The sequence below is a fragment of the Eutrigla gurnardus genome (genome assembly GCF_963514095.1).
Source record: "Eutrigla gurnardus genome assembly, chromosome: 10".
NCBI classification, from domain to species: Eukaryota; Metazoa; Chordata; class Actinopteri; order Perciformes; family Triglidae; genus Eutrigla; species Eutrigla gurnardus.
Genome location: NC_139924.1, coordinates 2,277,501 through 2,295,609, shown reverse-complemented (window position 1 = coordinate 2,295,609; position 18,109 = coordinate 2,277,501). Strand labels below are relative to the sequence as shown.

Below are 18,109 nucleotides of genomic sequence, written 5' to 3'. Positions count from 1 at the left end.
AGCTGGACCGCCTGACCTGACCTGCTGCCTCTCAGTTCGGCCTTAGTGCCAAAGGTTTGTGAGGGCAGCTGTTGTGGTGACATTTAATATCAATGGATACTGTTATCAGGAGAAGAGAGCGCTTATTGTGTGTATGAATGAATCCACACTGGAAACATGAAACAAAACTGACACACTGATAACATATGACTGTGTTTTCCTCTGATGATTGCTGGCATGCAAGTTCTGATTGTGAGAAGTGAAGCCAAACCTGAAGTGCCTTAAACTTGCAATCCTTCTGCTTGCCATCAGGGGGCGACTCCTCTCTGATTGTATAGAAGTCTATAGAAATTACTTGCTACCACGCTAGCATCGCTAAAATGCAGTTAGCTACTAAGATGACTTTAACACTTAGCTGTAAAGTTGACCTTGAATTATGAAGCTAACTTTGTTAGCAGCTTCACACCAGTATCCAGATAGATCCAGATTAAAGCTTAAATCGGGCCCAGAAAATCAAGCCCGACCCTCGCGTGCCTGTGCATGTTCTGTCCGAGCCCGGCCCAGCCCGACACATTAACTGTAATTAAGAGCCCGAACCCAATTTCAACCCGACTTACCCGAATTATTTTAAATGCATGCATAGGCTGTTGTATGTGCATATCCGTGGGAAGTGGGGGTGCGGCTGCACCACTACTCAGCCACAAAAATATAAAAAAAATGTTATAGGCTACATTAGTGCTGCCGCGATTAGGATAGGCCTACTGCAATTTTAAAACAACAACATGTCATTGAAATAACACACAGTACTCCGCTATTGAGTTGCACCCATGCACGTTCACAGCATGTATGATCAAGCCGACACATATGTTATCGCCTCCTCCCACTACTTGCTAGAAATGATCCCGTACCTCTGACTTTCCTGATGACTTGCTCAACATCAACTGTTTTTAATTCATCCTTTATGTCTCCAAGCTCCATGTTGCACTTTAGCGTAACTCCTTTATTCTTTGATTTAGCTGCACAGAGCGGAACCGTTATGAATGATGCGTGCGCACAGGTGTAGCGTCTTTTTTTTTTTTACTTTGTTACGTAGGCCATCTCTGCTAAACATATAGCCAGTAATATTTCATGTTTATGGCCTAGCCTTCTCCTCAGATTAGGCCAATAGAGCAATAATTTAAAAAAATAAATAAATAAAAAAAAGAACGAACACAAACACTTGAACAAAGGCCCGGCCCGATCCGGCCCGAGGGTAGTGGCGGGAAATATTAGCCTGACTAGGGCTAGAGTCGGGCTTGGGCAGAGAATCTAAACTCTAATCCAATTCCAGTAAGGTTGCTGCTCTGGGTGACGCTCTACTGCTTGTGCTCATTTGATTCACCCGTCGCTCCTCCACAGTCCAAATATGGTCATTCCTTCACTTGTTTCAAAAATTCCAAGATGGCAACAGTCAAAATCCCAAACTTGAGGCTTCAAAACCTTGAGTATAAACCAATTGGTGACATCACGGTTGCTACGTCCACTTCTTATGGACAGTCTATGGATGGTAGCCATCCCAGACTCTCTCTGTTAACTTCAACTCCATCTCCTCCCCCGCCCAGCAGCAACCCCCTGAAAAATGAAGTGGGCCTAAAGGCCGAGTGGCCCAAAAGTTCCTCAAATGGCCACTTGATGCTGGCTCCAAAAGCAAGTCAGTTCACATAGACCCCCCCACATGTTGAAGTGACGAGTGATATTTTGACCAATCTCACGTGGCTAAATCGAGTCACAGAATTTGACCTCTCGGCTGTGTTTGTGCCTTTTGGATAATTGTTCATGCAAATATTGGAAAAATAATATGGTTTGCTGTGTGGCTAATTAACTAATTAGCATAGATGCCCTCACCATACTTGGCTTGTTAGCCTAGCTCATAAAAGACAATCGAAGGAGTCGGGAGTTCATGTTCTCCGGTATGTCCTTTACAAACAACCCTGTTTTCACAGTCAAAGTGAATTACAGATGCACCTTGGTAACCAAGCTAATGGTTGCGTTAGCTGGTAACTTTGCGTTTGTTATGTTAGGCTGGGCCCTGCTCTTCGCCAGCTCAACCCTCCTGTGTCAATTCAGGCTCAAAAAAAAAAAAACAAGATGGCGACGACCAAAACGCCAAACTCGAGGTATCAAAATTGTAGCACAAACCACACTGGGTGAGTATGTCCACTTCTGATACAGTCTGTTCTACCACCCAACGCAGGCTCACCTGTAACACCTGCTGGCTTTTTCGCCCACACTCAGCCATGTTCCTGTTCAGACGATCCATGTCTGAGCTGTTCATGGCTCCCTGCGACGCATGAAGATCCTGAGGAAGGAACGGGAACATGACATTAGTCATCAGTGAGAAACAACAGTCATGGGTGACTTCAACAACGTGTAGTTACAGTGTGTTTTGTCTTCTTGTGGTGGAAAACGTAACCGTGTTTAGTGGGATCCCCACTCTGCCTACACACTAGTGAGGTTGTTAGGCCTATTTAAGGGGGGCTGGATCTACCCTTAATTGTTCCCAAGCCCCCCCAAATAATTGTTTTAAGTCTTTTTTTTTATTTGGGATTTTTCTATTTCAGAATAATCTCATAGTGATGAAAGGGTATACATAGAGTTTTAGGATTATAGCATCACAGTCTGTAGAAAGAATATACTTTAGAAAGAAGCATTTCTGTAAAACCTATTTGTCTTTTCTTTTTTCTTTTTTTTTTACACACACTGAATCCTCATTTAGCTGGATACAGAATATATACATCCAAAATACAGTTATTTGGGTAAAGTTCATATTGATGTTCATATTGATGTCTTCAGATTTCACTGTGACCTTTAAAACCAGTCTTGGTTTATTCTACTGTATACTTTATGACAGAAACATTACTCAGCAGAATCCCACTCTGATTGAACCAATCTACAGGACAGTAACTGGTGTAATTAAAGTCCATTCTTTAGACCTGCAGCTCCCCCTGCAGCTCCCCCCCCCCAAAAAAAAACAAAAAAACCTTACCTATAGCACTCTGATCGTAGCACTGTTGCTCTTGAAGTACTACTTTACTTAGTAAAAGTAACACTTGTTCTATTTTTAGCTCTTACTTTATCGGCAATGAAACGTTGTGGTTTCTTTGTTTCCTTCTTTTGACAAATGTACTTACTGTAAGTCGCTTTGGACAAAAGCGTCTGCTAAATGACCTAAATGTAAATGTAAATGAATTAGATACACTATCACTTTAAGACACATTTACATCATCAGGTTTTAAGCATGCAGCTTTAATGTTTCTAAAAGTTAACATGACAGTAACTCTTGTTCAACCCAAGAGAATGGAAGAAGACCATGTCTGTTGATTTTAACTTGTTATTAGCGGAACTTCTTCACGGGTTCTAGTTCTAATTCAGTACCAAAAAGATGCTTCACCTGGGGGCTAAGCCCCCCCATCTTTAAATCCTAGTGACGTCCCTGCTACACACTAACGTGTCAAATGTGATTCATGTTGTCAGTACACACACTCCCAACAGACAAACACCCTGAGGGAGTAATGCACTGAACACATGCACATGCTTTCAAATCGCTTCACACATTCACTGGAAATCAGCCGTGTTGGCTGCACTCGTCTCTCAGTCTATGAAAACACACCCGCGCGCACTCTGTCCAAATCTCACAAATTCCTCCCTTCTTACTCATTCAGTCATTTGGGGGTATTTCCATCAAGTTAGCAGTGAAGAAAGGACTCTAAATATATTCCATGACTTTACTGGTACACATTTTAAATGATTCTATAAAAGGATGAATACAAATGTACATGTAAGTGTGAGAAGTCATTATGTGAGATGTGAGAAGCTTGTGGCTGTGAGAAAGCACAGACAAACACGGGATGGTTAGAAAACACATGATTATAGGAATGACTGAGACTCCGGATGTACCCAGAGTTGTTTGCATTCCCAAAATGTTGCAGCGGGGATAGAAAATGTGTTTTTGATATGCTCTGCCCTCAGGATAACAAACGACTGCTGCAAGATCCTCATATTCTCTCTTCTGACAGACCCATGAAATGAGATTCAGCGTTGTCGGCCTCAGGGAAGCCTTAAACAGTAAATCACTAAAACAGGCAGACAAAATAAAAACAAATGTTGAGAAAATTCTATTTGAAAACACTTTGGAAATCTTTTCTGAACCAGAAGGAGCAAACATTCTGTAAAGTTGCTTCCGCCCAAAGGTTTCATGCATCATTTCTCATGTGAAATTTTAACAAACTTGTTGTTGTTAACCTGACCTTTGTTGTCCCTAACTATAAGAATTACCTTTCTCCAGTTGTCCAGCGCATGCATAGGCTCCATAGCAAACAGCTGCTCCTGGCTACTGATTCAGTCCTATCAGAGTGAACTTGGAGTGGAGCAGGGCACCTCTATGACTGCAGAGTGACTTCAACACAATCTCTTCAACGCTGCTTCTTTCCATGAAGGACAGCTTCTCTCTTTGTCTTTGTCTCAGTTCAGTGTTTGCTCTACTAAACTAAGTCCAAAGCCACCGGCACAGAATCCTCCACAAACTCCTATTCTGGAGGTGGACCTGTTGCTGCTTGCTCCACTAAACTGAGACCTGCATTCCTGACTGGCAGCATCAAAGTCCCAAATAACAGAGATGTGTGTGTGTGTGTGTGTGTGTGTGTGTGTGTGTGTGTGTGTGTGTGTGTGTGTGTGTGTGTGTATGTGTGTGTGTGTGTGTGTGGTGATCAAAGGACAGAAGAAGAAGAAGAAGAAGAAGAAGAAGAAGAAGAAGAAGAAGAAGAAGAAGAAGAAGAAGAAGAAGAAGAAGAAGAAGAAGAGAAGAAAGGAAGAAGAGAGAGTGATGACTGAAATCATTGACCAAATGAAAGCATAGAAAATAAAGTGAACATGCTGAAGGAGGAGCACAAAGCAAATGTAGCACAGCGCGAGAGGCGGTAAATCCAAACCAGTGTGCTGCCTCACGGATCTCTGGGTCAATCACCAAACTGATCCGCATGACTTGAGTCACTTGAGTCAGTGCCCCCCAGAGTATAGAAATCCTATCTGCAATTAACGGTTTGAATTAGTATATTTTGACTGGCGTTAGCAGCAAGTGACCCTGGTGAATGGAGACAGCAGACTCGACTCAATCAGTTAAAGGATCCGGGTGATATGAGTGGGTGAGTAAATCTTCTCCCATCTCTACACAGAGCCTGACTGAACAAGCCACAGTGGAAAAAAACTCACACGGTACCATAGTACGCCCATGGTCACGTGTTTATTTCCAGCAGTAAGGACGAGAACATCTGAACAGATTAAAAGCATTACATCATCAAACATCATACTTGGCTGAGACATTTCCCAAATTAGCGGCATGTACTCCGTTTTCAGCTCACCTCACTCACTGTGTGTGTAGCAGCATGATCATTCTGTGTTGTTGCTGCATGTAACGAGCGTTGCTGATAACCAATCAGTGAGCAGAGGACGCCTGCGTTATCGGTGACGGCATGTGTGCGGCGTTGTGCTGCCTGTATGTGCTCCAGTGTTTAGCCGTGGTAAGTGTCGTCTCTCTCTGCATCGTAGTGTATGCTATGCTATCCTGTGGCTAATGCTAGTGTGGTCACAGGTAATGCTGGTGACTGTTGGAGCTCTCTCCTGTCCTCCCTCCTGCTGTGAACATGTGTGTGCTTTTGCCTGTGAGGTATGTGTATTTTTGCTTAGCTTAGCTGCACTATTTTCAGTATAATTGTGTTTATTTTCAGTAAACATTATGTTTTGGTTAGGTGAAACTGCAGATTGGGCTACTCCTGCGTTGTGTCCTGTTTGGTGTCCTGTTTTTTTTTTCAAAGTTTATTGACGGCGTGTGTTCCCAAAGCGGCCGGTTTGAAGCTGCTGGATTCTCAAAATAAGTCTGTCGCTGCGGCCCGGTGCTAAAGCGGGCTGATCCCACAGCGTGCCTCTTCATGGCATCGCTGTTCACAATTTGGATCGGGCCTGACTTTTAAATACATCGTGTCTTAAATTGTATGATTGTGACCGGTGTGTTCCTTGTTTTGTTTTCATTGTGTGCCCTCATTTTGTTTTTGTTTTTTTTATTTTTTTTATTCAGATTGGAGTGACCATAGACAAAGGAGCAGTGGTTCCTAGTGGCCCTATGAGTGTTCTGGGGAGGTATTGCTACAGTTTTGTTTTTGTGGTGCTGTTGTGCCATATTAACAACTTGTAGTATAGTGACTTTGTAGTAATTATGGAGGAAGAACTACAGGAACTTAGAGAGTTGATCGCACAGCTAAAAGCTGATAATGAGTAGTTGCGGCAGGGACAGGCTACCTCTAGTGCTTGACCATCTAAAGATAGGAAGTGTCCCATCTTTAGGGTTGAGGACAGGTATAGGGCTGAGTGAATGGATGGAGGAGGTGCAGGTGTGTATGAGGACTCGGGGCCTATAGCAGTCAGACCAAGCATTTCCCTGTTTGACCACCTAGAGGGTGAAGCCAGAGATGAGATTAAGTATTGCTGATGCAGACAGGAGATAGGACCCTGCTAGTATACTTGCCATTTTAAAGGAGCTGTATTGGTGCATGGAGTCGTATGTTGCCCTGCAGGCAGATACTCTTCAGCATAAGGATCTGAAGGCCAAGCTTAGCAAATGCTCCTTCTTTCAGAAGGATTACGCTACTTGGGCCATGTGATTTCTGGCGACTCCCACCACTGCCTCAGAGGTGCGTTCCTTTCTTGGTTTTGCCAGTTATTACCGCAGTTTTGTGAAAGGTTTCGCTAAGCTGGCAGCCCCTCTACATCGGGTGGCGGGCCGAATGTGGTGATGCTAAAACTGGTTGGAAGTCTGGTCGTGGGGTTATTCGGTGTTGGACTGATGAGTGCCAACAAAGTTTTGAAGCTTTGAAAGGTAAGTTCACCACTGCATCGGTGTTGGCTTAAGGCAGGAACACACCGGCCCAACCGCTGGACGTCTGAAGCGTTTGGAGAGGCTCGGACGAGGTCGGGAACACATATGTTTGGTGTGTACAGCTGCGTCGGAAGCTTTCGGAGCCACGCGGACGTCTGATCAGACTGAGCATACGAAGTCTGAGGAGGTGGGCTGTTGGACGTCTGAGCCATTGGATACTCTGATTGGCGGTGTGCTAGCGAATCAGACTATCCAATGGCGGTGTGTGGGCGGGGCGGAAGTGACGATGGTAAACAACAAACCACATAAACAGAGATGGCGCAGAGTACAGATTTTACTTCGTCCCAGAGTCATCTTTCCAGAAATGCCAAGTATTTAGTCCACAAAGGTCTTCTCGAGTCGAACGAATACTGAACCAAGACTGTGTGTGCATTGTTTATATCTGCACTCCGTTCCGTCATTTCCTGTTTTCCTGTTTTGGAGTACTGGCATGAGACTAGCGCCACCCGCTATTAAGGAGGCTTATTGCATCTCGCGCAAGCGCAGAACGTACACGCTGCTGTGTTGTCGGAAGCAAGTCGAAGCGGTGTGTACAACGCAACTTTTCTGCCGAACGGGTCAGACGAGAGGCAACAGAGTGGGCGGAGACTGGTCAGATAAGGCAGTTGGACGTCTGGGCGGTGTGTGGGGGCCTTTATGCAGACTTTGCCCTTCCATTCATTTTGGAGATTGATGCAAGTTATGGTGGTTTTGGGACTGTTCTCTCTCAAGTGCAGGCAGGCAAGGTGAGGCTGATAGCCCAGTTAGCCTCTTTTGATTTTTTGAGATCAAGTACCTGTCAGGGAGGAGTAATAGAAATGCAGACGCCCTCTCTCGTCAGCATCCACCTGGCCCCTCTGACATGAAAGTGATGCTTCCAGGTACTGCCAAACCCAAACCATTGTAGCAAGCGTTGGGTTTGAGGAACCAGCAGACTCCTTCTGAGCTCCGGCAGGCCGACCCCATTATACAGGAACTGCTGCAGTTTTAAGGGGCGACGTCCCAACCGTGAGGAGCGGGCAAGGCTGTCCCAGTCCACACTGACTTTACTTCGGCAGTGGGACCACCTAATTGAGAAGGACGGGATTTTGTACCGGCAGGTGTTCCGCCCTGATGGTGCTGAAGCAGTGCTCCAGCTGTTGTTGCCTAGTGTGTTAACTGGTGAGGTTTTGACCCAAGTCCACCAGGAGCATGGGCACCAGGGAGCGGAGTGAACATTGGCACTTCTACCGTCCCGATACTACTGGTCTGGTATGTCCACTGATGTGGCACGATGGTGTCAAACCTGTGAAAGGTGTCAAGTTGCCAAAGATGTCCACCCAAGAGCTGGCAGCTTTATAGGGTATCTGTTGGCATCGCGCCCTCATGAGATCCTTGCCATTGATTATACCGATTTTGAGCCGGTCCAGAATGGTGTCAAGAACATCTTGTTTCTAACGGACGTTTTCAGTAGGTACACAGTAGCTGTCCCCACTTGGGACCAGCGTGCTGCCACTGTGGCCAAGTTTCTGGTGTCAGAGTAGTTCTACAAGTTTGGTGTCCCTCGACACGATTACTCAATTACATACAGACAAAGGCCAGAACTTTGAAAGTTTCCTGATCCAGCAGGTATGTAAAGAAAGTAGCAGTTGTAGCAAGTGGTAATAGTGCAAAAAACAGTCAGTAATAGCGGTTAAAAGTTTGTTGCATAGTCTTGAAGTGTGCCAATAGCCAATCATAAGGAAGAATATTTACCTTATAGTTATGCTGAACCTTCCCACTGAAACTCATACTAGGCCTTTCCCTTACAATTTCAAGGATGATAGAAATATTACTTCCTAAAACTCGGGATGAGTGACAGAAGTAGTTTCAGTTCACAGCTCTATTTGAGCTGGTGGAATCAGCTGACACTGTAACAAAATACCAAATCAGAGATGCCAAGCCGAGCCTTCATATCCAACGATTTACTTCCAGAAATGCATCTCCAACAAATGCAGCCAATTCATAAAGACGACAATCACCACAGCTATGGCTGACAGGAAGCCTGCATACATTACATGTTGGAACTGCAAAGCTATTACAATTGTTTTAGTTTTCTCTGTTCTGATACCAAGTCAGTTCTGATCCGCTTCTTCTTCACATATGAAACTGGCTTGTGTGTTGAACTGACATTACATATAATGTGCATTAATTTTTACTATTGTATATGGTATTACTATAGAATTGCACCATCATAGTAGTGACCCATTTATTGTCCAATAACTAAACTGTGTGAGCATTATCGTCTGTAACCTTCAGTTTGTTAGTTAAGTGAGCTAACAAACCAAAACAGCACTGGCACAGCTCTCAAAATAGCGATGTCTGAGCTGGCAGCTCGCAGCCAACAGTGCTGACAGCTTTTACCTGAGGTGAACCCCACCCTGGGAACTTTTCCCACCTGTTTGAACAGTTAAACCGTTTCAAGAAGACGTGGTTTATCAAACAAAAACGGTTTTGGTTAGATTTTGTCAAAAATATCATGACAGACATCACATGACATTTTGGGCCCTAGTTTCGTAGACCAGGCGTAGTCAGCGCGCAGCGCACATGCGACACGCCGACGGGGTGTGTCCGCCTGGACTTTGCAAGTTTCGTGCACCGCGCAGGCACACCTCCAGTCACTCCCACCCGCGCAAGTGGGAAAGAGGGAGGAGAAGAAGGCGTGAGTGGGAGACGAGGAGGAGACAAGGCGTGGACTGGGATTAACACAGCCGGTTCAGATCTTCACCAATCAAATGAGCTCCTCTTCTCTCCTTTAATGCGTTAGGGTAGGTGCAGTGCAAGTTTCGTCACTTGACAACCCAATGACAGAAGCAGCGCCACCGCTCCCACCACGCGCATCACGCGCTGTGCGTGCATAAAGTCATAATAATTATAATGCCGATATTATATCACTATAGAAATTGTAGGCACATTTTAGGCATGTCTATCACAAAGCAGGGTCAGGGCACACAGCAGTAGACATAATAGCAAGCCAGCCGGGCCATTCATCATCATCATCACCGTCTTCATCATCTGCGCTCCACAGCTGCACCGGATTCCACCTGCAGCCCCAACTCCAGCTCCAGCTCGCGGCAAACTTGCACGTTTCTCCATGGACAACAGGCTGCCGCGCGAGACCAGGCACGAGCTGCAGTATTTTTTTTTAAAGATTTTTTCAGGCATAGACGCATTTTATTAGCAGTGGATAGATATGAAAAACAGGAGAGAGAGAGAGAGAGAGAGATGTTTTGGTCCGAGAGGTCCAAGTTTCAGCTGTGTTAATTCAGTCAGGCTGAGTTTCCGTTACGCGTGCCATCCGCCTTTGATCTGACGTCAGATGTGACGGGACAATCTATATAGATTCACGTGTTGATTCAATTAGTTGCATTAAGTAGTGTTTGTTGTGATTATTTATTGCATTTAAATGTGCCTGGAACTGTGGAAACCTGCCTGTGAGGTCTTGGTGACGTGTGCGCACTGCACGCCGGTCAGCTAAACTTCCACTCCGCCAGCTGTGATTCGCCTTGAATGAATGGACTTTATTTGCGCCTTGCGCCTTACGCCAAGAGTAGACCAGGTTGGAGCTGGTGGGCTTTCAGCGCAGTCTCGGCGAGGCTTTTTGCCACAAAACTTCCGCTGCGCCAAGCTGAGTCTGTGATGCCTCCCCCTGCTGCGCCGCCACACCCCTCTTGGCGCAGGCTATCCACCAAACTGCAAAGCTGACCGTGCGCAAGGCTGCGCTGGTCGAAACTTGCATTACGCTGGCTCCGCCACCCTGCGCCACCCTGCGCTGCGCCACGAAACTAGGGCCCATAGTCTTGATAATGGTGCTAAAAGCTCCATGGGGCGAGCAGGGCATGCTCAGAGGGAAAGCTCAGAAGATTCACTGAACTCTTATTTGCCACCAGTTTGTCCTCTGGGACAAATAAACAGTTAATTTAAACAGGCAAGGGGCCATCTCAGTGGAGATAATCAGGAATGTGAAAACAGAGAAATGGACGGGTCATTTCATCATCTGAGAGCATGCGTTCACCATTTCATTCATGTCAGTCTAATAATGTGTCATTGTTAGCTTGGTTACTGCACTCCATGATGTTGGGCCCGCTGGAGAGAAGGGAGGAAATGTGACAGTGGGCTCTGTCACGGAATACGGCAGCCTTTCCCCATAAAACACCCCACATTTAAAATAAAACGAAGAGAGTGTGAGTTCATTTATAAGTGGTTTTATTGTTAGACAATATAATACAGTGGTATGTGGATACTTAGCTAAGTAGACCGGCAGATGCTTGTATGGCCCGCGGTGTTTGTCCGTGTGGCCGTGCTTCCGCTTCCGGGGTATGGATGCCACGGTGGGTCAAACCAGACGAGCGCGTTTTAAGCGAAGTTGTCCCGGGAAAAGAGGAATTCAGGTGAGCTCAGGTGAGCTCAGGGGGAGGGGGGAATGTCCAGTATAATAAGCTGGCACAGAGTATATGTACAATGTGGAGATTTGAACTATATGTCTGTTTCATGCATTTTTGACTGAGATATTATTAGTTCCTATTGTGTGACTACTGTTGTACTGTCATATGCTTATTTTACCCTGTAACATGTTGGGCTATGATATTGTGCCATCCCTGCATGTGTTGGTTCGGGCCATGGGGGGTGCGGTTACAGGTTTAAAAAGAGGCTAAGGAGGCCTCTGGCGAGAGTGGAGGCTGAGACCTTAGAGGAGTAGGTCAAGTTGAGCCGTGCTTGTAATGTTTGTTTTGTTGGTTTGTGATTGTTTTTTTTGAAGATTATTCTGCACCTGTGGATCCATCGTGGACCATATTCACTTTCGGTGGCCTTGTTTGCTATTGTGGTTAGACCATCATTTTTTCCTTAAAGAGAATTGGACCTTAAAGCGGCCTTTCTGACAATTGGTGGCAGTGGTGGGATGGTCAACCGCAAAACCCGTGCAAACAAGGCCAAGAGATCAGATCACAGACGGATTCAGAACCAGAGAAAACCATGGACACCACGGACGAAGAAGAGGATAAAGAAAAAGGGGCCAGACCTAAGACCCGATCCGCCCGAGGGGCAACAACTGATCAAAATGCAGAATTCCTGGCGCTAATGAGGAGCTTCATGGATGAACAGCAGAGACGAGAGGAGGGATTCCTGCGGGAGCTACGGGAGACTCTACGACCAGCCAGAGGACCAGATGTCACACCCAAACTCCAGCAGCAGGAGCCAGCCATCCAGAGCACGGCTGCCGCGAGTGGCAGGGTACCAACGCCAGCGCCACGACGATCAGCTGAAGCCGTGGGAGGATATGACGATCCCTTTCTGCCATATCAGCCAGCAGCGCCGTCTGCTGGAGGTGCCAGCCCTCCTAGAGCACATATGGAGAGGGGGTATATGCAGGGCCCGAAGATGCCAGTATATCAGCAGGGCGAAGATATTGAAAATTACCTCCTCCACTTTGAACGCATAGCGCGCACGCGGCAGTGGCCAACAGAGGAGTGGGCCTGTCGCCTGGTGCCCTTGCTGACCGGACGAGCCTTGGCAGCTTACTCAGCGATGGATGAGGACCAAGCGGATTGCTACGATGACCTGAGGGAGGCGCTGTTGCAGAAATTCGACATCTCTACTGAGACCTACCGCCAGCGGTTCCGGGGGACCGCCGTGCCGCCGGGAGAGACACCGACGGAGACTTACCATCGCCTCAAGGGACTCTACAGACGGTGGATACGTCCAGAGCAGCACAGCAAAGAGGACATCGGAGAAACCGTCATCCTGGAACAGCTTCTGCAGGTATTTCCTGTAGACATTCGGACTTGGGTGAAGGAGCATGAGCCATCGGATGGCCAGACAGCAGCTAAGCTAGCCCAGCAGTACCTCAATGCACGCAGAGGGGTACCGCCACGTCACTACTCATCTCTGCCTCGAGGTACCCGGGAGGTCAGAGACAAACACAACACTGGAGGTAACCCAGGGATCTGGGAGAATAGAAGGAGTGAGACTGGCCGTGACCGAGACACGCCTGGAACTGGTAAGGGACTTGTTTGTTTTTATTGCCAGCAGCCGGGCCACAAAGCCTCTGTGTGTCCAGCAAGAAAACCAAAGTTCAGTAGCTACTGTTATGTGCCTAGGAAAGAGGACAAACATCGGAGAGACAATGATGCTACTGTGTGTTGTAATGTAAAGGTGCAAGGTCAAGTTTTACAGGCACTGTTGGACACTGGTAGTGCAATGACACTAATCAAGGCATGCTATGTCCCAGAGGGCAGTATTAGCTATAGCCACACCACAGCACTTCAATGCGTACATGGGGATCAAAAGTGTTATCCTATGGCAGAGGTTACTGTGACGGTGAATGATCAAATGTATCTGCTGAATGTTGGTGTGGTTGCTGATTTGCCAGTAGACATGGTCTTGGGAAGAGACATGCCTGTACTACACGATTTGTTCTCACGGCCAAGTGAGGTGACTGAACCTGTTGCAAATAATGTTGTTGGGGCGGTGCTGACCCGGGCCCAAGCGAAAGCTGGTTTGCAGCCACTCCCAGACTTCTGCGATAGTCTGCTGGAGGGCGGAACCAAAGGTCCAAGAAAACAACGCCGCCAGCGGCGGGTTGAGAAATACATGGGGAGACCACTGGTAGAGCCAGAGGCACCTGACCTCAAGGCACCAAAGTGGGAGATACCTGACAACATAGCGCATCTCCAAGCACAGGATAAAACCTTACAGCCATTGTTTGCTAAACGCAGTGGGACAGGAGAGGTCAATGCGGTTAATCATTGTGGGGAGGAGTTGTGTGTGGAGGATGGGGTGCTGTATCTTAGAGATGGGGATACACAGCGACTAGTCGTGCCCAAAAGTTGTAGACAGATAGTGTTAGAGCTGGCACACACCATTCCTTGGGCAGGGCACTTAGCTCATCAGAAAACATATCAGCGAATCAGCTCACGTTTTTTTTGGCCTTCCATGTACACTGACGTCATGACCTTCTGCAAAACATGTCCCACATGCCAATACACGAGTACTGTCCGTAAATCTGACAGAGCCCCGATGTATCCGTTGCCCGTGATCTCTACTCCATTCAAGCGCATTGGCATGGATATAGTCGGTCCATTGGAGAAGAGTCAGTCAGGATACCAGTATATACTGGTTATCTGTGACTATGCCACGAGGTATCCAGAGGCATTCCCCTTGCGTTCTATTACTACACCAAAGGTTATTAGCGCTCTGGTACAGCTCTTTTCAAGGGTGGGCTTCCCAGAGGAAATCCTCACGGACCAGGGGACAAACTTCACCTCTCGACTCATGAAACAGCTTCACCGCCAGCTGGGCATCACCGCCATTCGCACCACACCATATCACCCACAAACGGATGGTTTGGTGGAACGCTTTAATCAAACACTGAAACGCATGCTACGAAAATTTGTCAGTGATACAGGAAAAGATTGGGATAAGTGGTTGCCATTCCTACTCTTTGCCTATCGTGAGGTGCCACAGGCGTCAACTGGCTTCTCCCCATTCGAGCTGCTGTATGGGTGGTCCGTGCAGGGGCCATTGGACCTCCTGAAGAAAAGCTGGGAGACGCCTGTCAGCAGTCCAGGTAACATGGGGGTGGTGCAGTATGTTTTGCAGATGCGGGACCACTTGGAGCGGTACCGTGAGGAGGCCCAGGACAATTTGAAGAAGGCTCAGTATAACCAGAAGCGCTGGTATGATGCACACGCTCGACAGCGGGAATACCAGCCGAATCAAAAAGTCCTGTTACTCCTGCCCACGTCCACAAGCAACTACTGGCGAAATGGCAGGGGCCATACATCATCACTCGGAAGATGGGACCGGTCACCTATGAAATCCACCACCCAGACCGTGGCAAGCAGAAGCAGACTTATCACGTCAATTTGATAAAGGAATGGAAGGAGCGGGAAGAGAGCACAGCCAAAGCGTTGATGGTGAGGAAGCTGGAGGAAGATGAAGGCACCTGTGACCTTAGAGACTGGCAAGAACAGAGCCCTGTGGATCTAAGTCACCTGAGCGAGGACCAACGAGTGGACCTGCAGCAGGTGTTCAGGAAGTACCCGGGCCTGTTCCAGGAGAGGCCAGGCAAGACATCAGTGCTGCATCATGCTGTCCACCTGAAAGATTCAACCCCCATCCGGCAAAGACCCTACCGCATTCCCGAGAGACTTCAAGAGCCCTTGAGAGAGGAGATCAAGACCATGAAAGAGCTGGGAGTAATTGAGGCCTCATGCAGTGAGTGGTGCAGCCCAGTGGTCATCGTGCCCAAAAAGGATGGGACACTCCGGGTGTGCATGGATTTTCGGAAGCTCAACGCTGTGTCAAGGTTTGACGCGTACCCAATGCCCAGGATTGACGACTTGATTGAGAGGATTGGCCGTGCGAGATATATCACCACTTTAGACCTCTGTAAGGGGTATTGGCAAGTACCACTGGAGGAGAAGTCACGTGAATATACTGCGTTCCAGACACCAATGGGCCTTTACCAGTTTACTTTGATGCCCTTTGGATTACATGGTGCTCCTGCCACTTTCCAGCGGCTGATGGATCGTGTCCTGCAGGATTGTGAGGACTACTGTGCCACGTACCTAGATGATGTGGTCATCTACAGCGACACCTGGGCCAATCACATCTGTCATCTGCAAAGGGTCCTCAGCCGAATCCACGATGCCGGCTTGAGATTGAATCAGCGGAAGTGCGACTGGGCAGGAAGTGAGGCCCAGTATCTGGGATACCATCTGGGTGGAGGTCAGATCCGACCTCAGGTGGACAAGCTGGAGGCCATCCGTAACAGTTCTCGGCCTCACACCAAGAAGCAGGTCAGATCTTTCCTAGGCCTGGTGGGCTGGTACCGGCGATTTATTCCGGATTTTTCGACCATTGCAGCCCCCCTTACAGATCTCACCACTAAGGTAGCGAGAAATCCGGTGGAATGGACTAAGGCCTGTGATCAAGCGTTTGCCACACTGAAGACGCGCTTGTGCTCTTCACCTGTCCTGCAGAGTCCTGACTTCACTAAGCGCTTCCTGGTCCAGGTGGATGCCTCTGCTGTCGGCCTCGGGGCAGTACTGACACAAGGAGAGCCTTGTAAAGAACAACCTGTACTGTACCTGAGTCGGAAGTTGCTGCCCCGGGAAACCCGGTATTCGACAATTGAGAAAGAATGCCTTTCCATGAAATGGGCCCTGGATAGTCTGCGTTATTATCTGCTCGGAAGGGAGTTTGATCTTGACACCGATCATCGGGCCTTGACCTGGTTACAGTCCATGAAGGACAGGAACGCAAGGGTGACACGGTGGTACTTGGCTCTTCAACCGTTCAGGTTTACCATAAGGCATAAAGCGGGAAAGCAGAATGTCACAGCAGACTACCTTTCCCGATTGCCGATCCTCGCCAATCTGGAAGAGAAGGGAGGAAATGTGACAGTGGGCTCTGTCACGGAGTACGGCAGCCTTTCCCCATAACACACCCCACATTTTTCCCTCTGTTTGTTTTAGCTGCGGCAGTGAGTGCACGCACCGTTTAGCGGCTAACCGTTCCCGATCCTAAAACACACACACATAACCCACGTAAGTTCTTCCCTCTGTAAAATAAAACGAAGAGAGTGTGAGTTCATTTATAAGTGGTTTTATTGTTAGACAATATAATACAGTGGTATGTGGATACTTAGCTAAGTAGACCGGCAGATGCTTGTATGGTCCGCGGTGTTTGTCCGTGTGGCCGTGCTTCCGCTTCCGGGGTATGGATGCCACGGTGGGTCAAACCAGACGAGCGCGTTTTAAGCGAAGTTGTCCCGGGAAAAGAGGAATTCAGGTGAGCTCAGGTGAGCTCAGGGGGAGGGGGGAATGTCCAGTATAATAAGCTGGCACAGAGTATATGTACAATGTGGAGATTTGAATTATATGTCTGTTTCATGCATTTTTGACTGAGATATTATTAGTTCCTATTGTGTGACTACTGTTGTACTGTTATATGCTTATTTTACCCTGTAACATGTTGGGCTATGATATTGTGCCATCCCTGCATGTGTTGGTTCGGGCCATGGGGGGTGCGGTTACAGGTTTAAAAAGAGGCTAAGGAGGCCTCTGGCGAGAGTGGAGGCTGAGACCTTAGAGGAGTAGGTCAAGTTGAGCCGTGCTTGTAATGTTTGTTTTGTTGGTTTGTGATTGTTTTTTTTGAAGATTATTCTGCACCTGTGGATCCATCGTGGACCATATTCACTTTCGGTGGCCTTGTTTGGCATGACGAAATTAAAAACATCTTTGCACTAAAGTGCTATTGTGGTTAGACCATCATTTTTTCCTTAAAGAGAATTGGACCTTAAAGCGGCCTTTCTGACAATTGGTGGCAGTGGTGGGATGGTCAACCGCAAAACCCGTGCAAACAAGGCCAAGAGATCAGATCACAGACGGATCCAGAACCAGAGAAAACCATGGACACCACGGACGAAGAAGAGGATAAAGAAAAAGGGGCCAGACCTAAGACCCGATCCGCCCGAGGGGCAACAACTGATCAAAATGCAGAATTCCTGGGGCTAATGAGGAGCTTCATGGATGAACAGCAGAGACGAGAGGAGGGATTCCTGCGGGAGCTACGGGAGACTCTACGACCAGCCAGAGGACCAGATGTCAATTGGACCTTAAAGCGGCCTTTCTGACCCTGCGCCACCCTGCGCTGCGCCACGAAACTAGGGCCCATAGTCTTGATAATGGTGCTAAAAGCTCCATGGGGCGAGCAGGGCATGCTCAGAGGGAAAGCTCAGAAGATTCACTGAACTCTTATTTGCCACCAGTTTGTCCTCTGGGACAAATAAACAGTTAATTTAAACAGGCAAGGGGCCATCTCAGTGGAGATAATCAGGAATGTGAAAACAGAGAAATGGACGGGTCATTTCATCATCTGAGAGCATGCGTTCACCATTTCATTCATGTCAGTCTAATAATGTGTCGTTGTTAGCTTGGTTACTGCACTCCATGATGTTGGGCCCGCTGGAGAGAAGGGAGGAACAGGAGAACTAGGAGCAGGACTAAGTAGGGCAGCGTGTCAGACGGCAGTAAAATAAAACGTTTTCCCAAGGAAATCTGGTGCTATTTAATACGACAGCAAAATTAAAAGTTCCTTGTAGTTATTTTTACAAAAAGCTTCGATGGTGACTTAATTTTTTCCGCCTATTAATGCTTCTTA

General features: G+C 47.4%; 1 protein-coding gene and 1 long non-coding RNA gene across 13 annotated transcripts in view; one reads left to right on the top strand and one right to left on the bottom strand.

The window, feature by feature from the left end:
• Positions 1-18,109, bottom strand: part of phldb1b (pleckstrin homology-like domain, family B, member 1b) — a 136,079-nt gene that overhangs the window by 91,311 nt on the left and 26,659 nt on the right. For 3 of the 11 annotated variants that reach the window (XM_084019917.1, XM_084019916.1, XM_084019918.1), the window contains exons 1-2: positions 4,294-4,489; positions 2,219-2,317 (exon numbers count right to left, since the gene is read on the bottom strand). In XM_084019917.1, coding sequence (XP_083876043.1) covers positions 2,219-2,317; positions 4,294-4,329 — 135 coding nt within the window. In that variant the 5' untranslated portion in view covers positions 4,330-4,489. Of the gene's footprint in view, positions 1-2,218; positions 2,318-4,293; positions 4,491-18,109 lie in introns of those variants that run through there. The other 8 variants (XM_084019921.1, XM_084019922.1, XM_084019919.1 and 5 more) reach the window with 7 other exon arrangements.
• LOC311020142 overlaps positions 5,583-18,109 on the top strand; it is a 22,189-nt gene continuing 9,662 nt past the window's right edge. For both annotated transcript variants that reach the window (XR_014597875.1, XR_014597876.1), the window contains exon 1: positions 5,583-5,680. This is a non-coding gene — a long non-coding RNA (uncharacterized lncRNA). The remainder of the gene's footprint in view (positions 5,681-18,109) is intronic.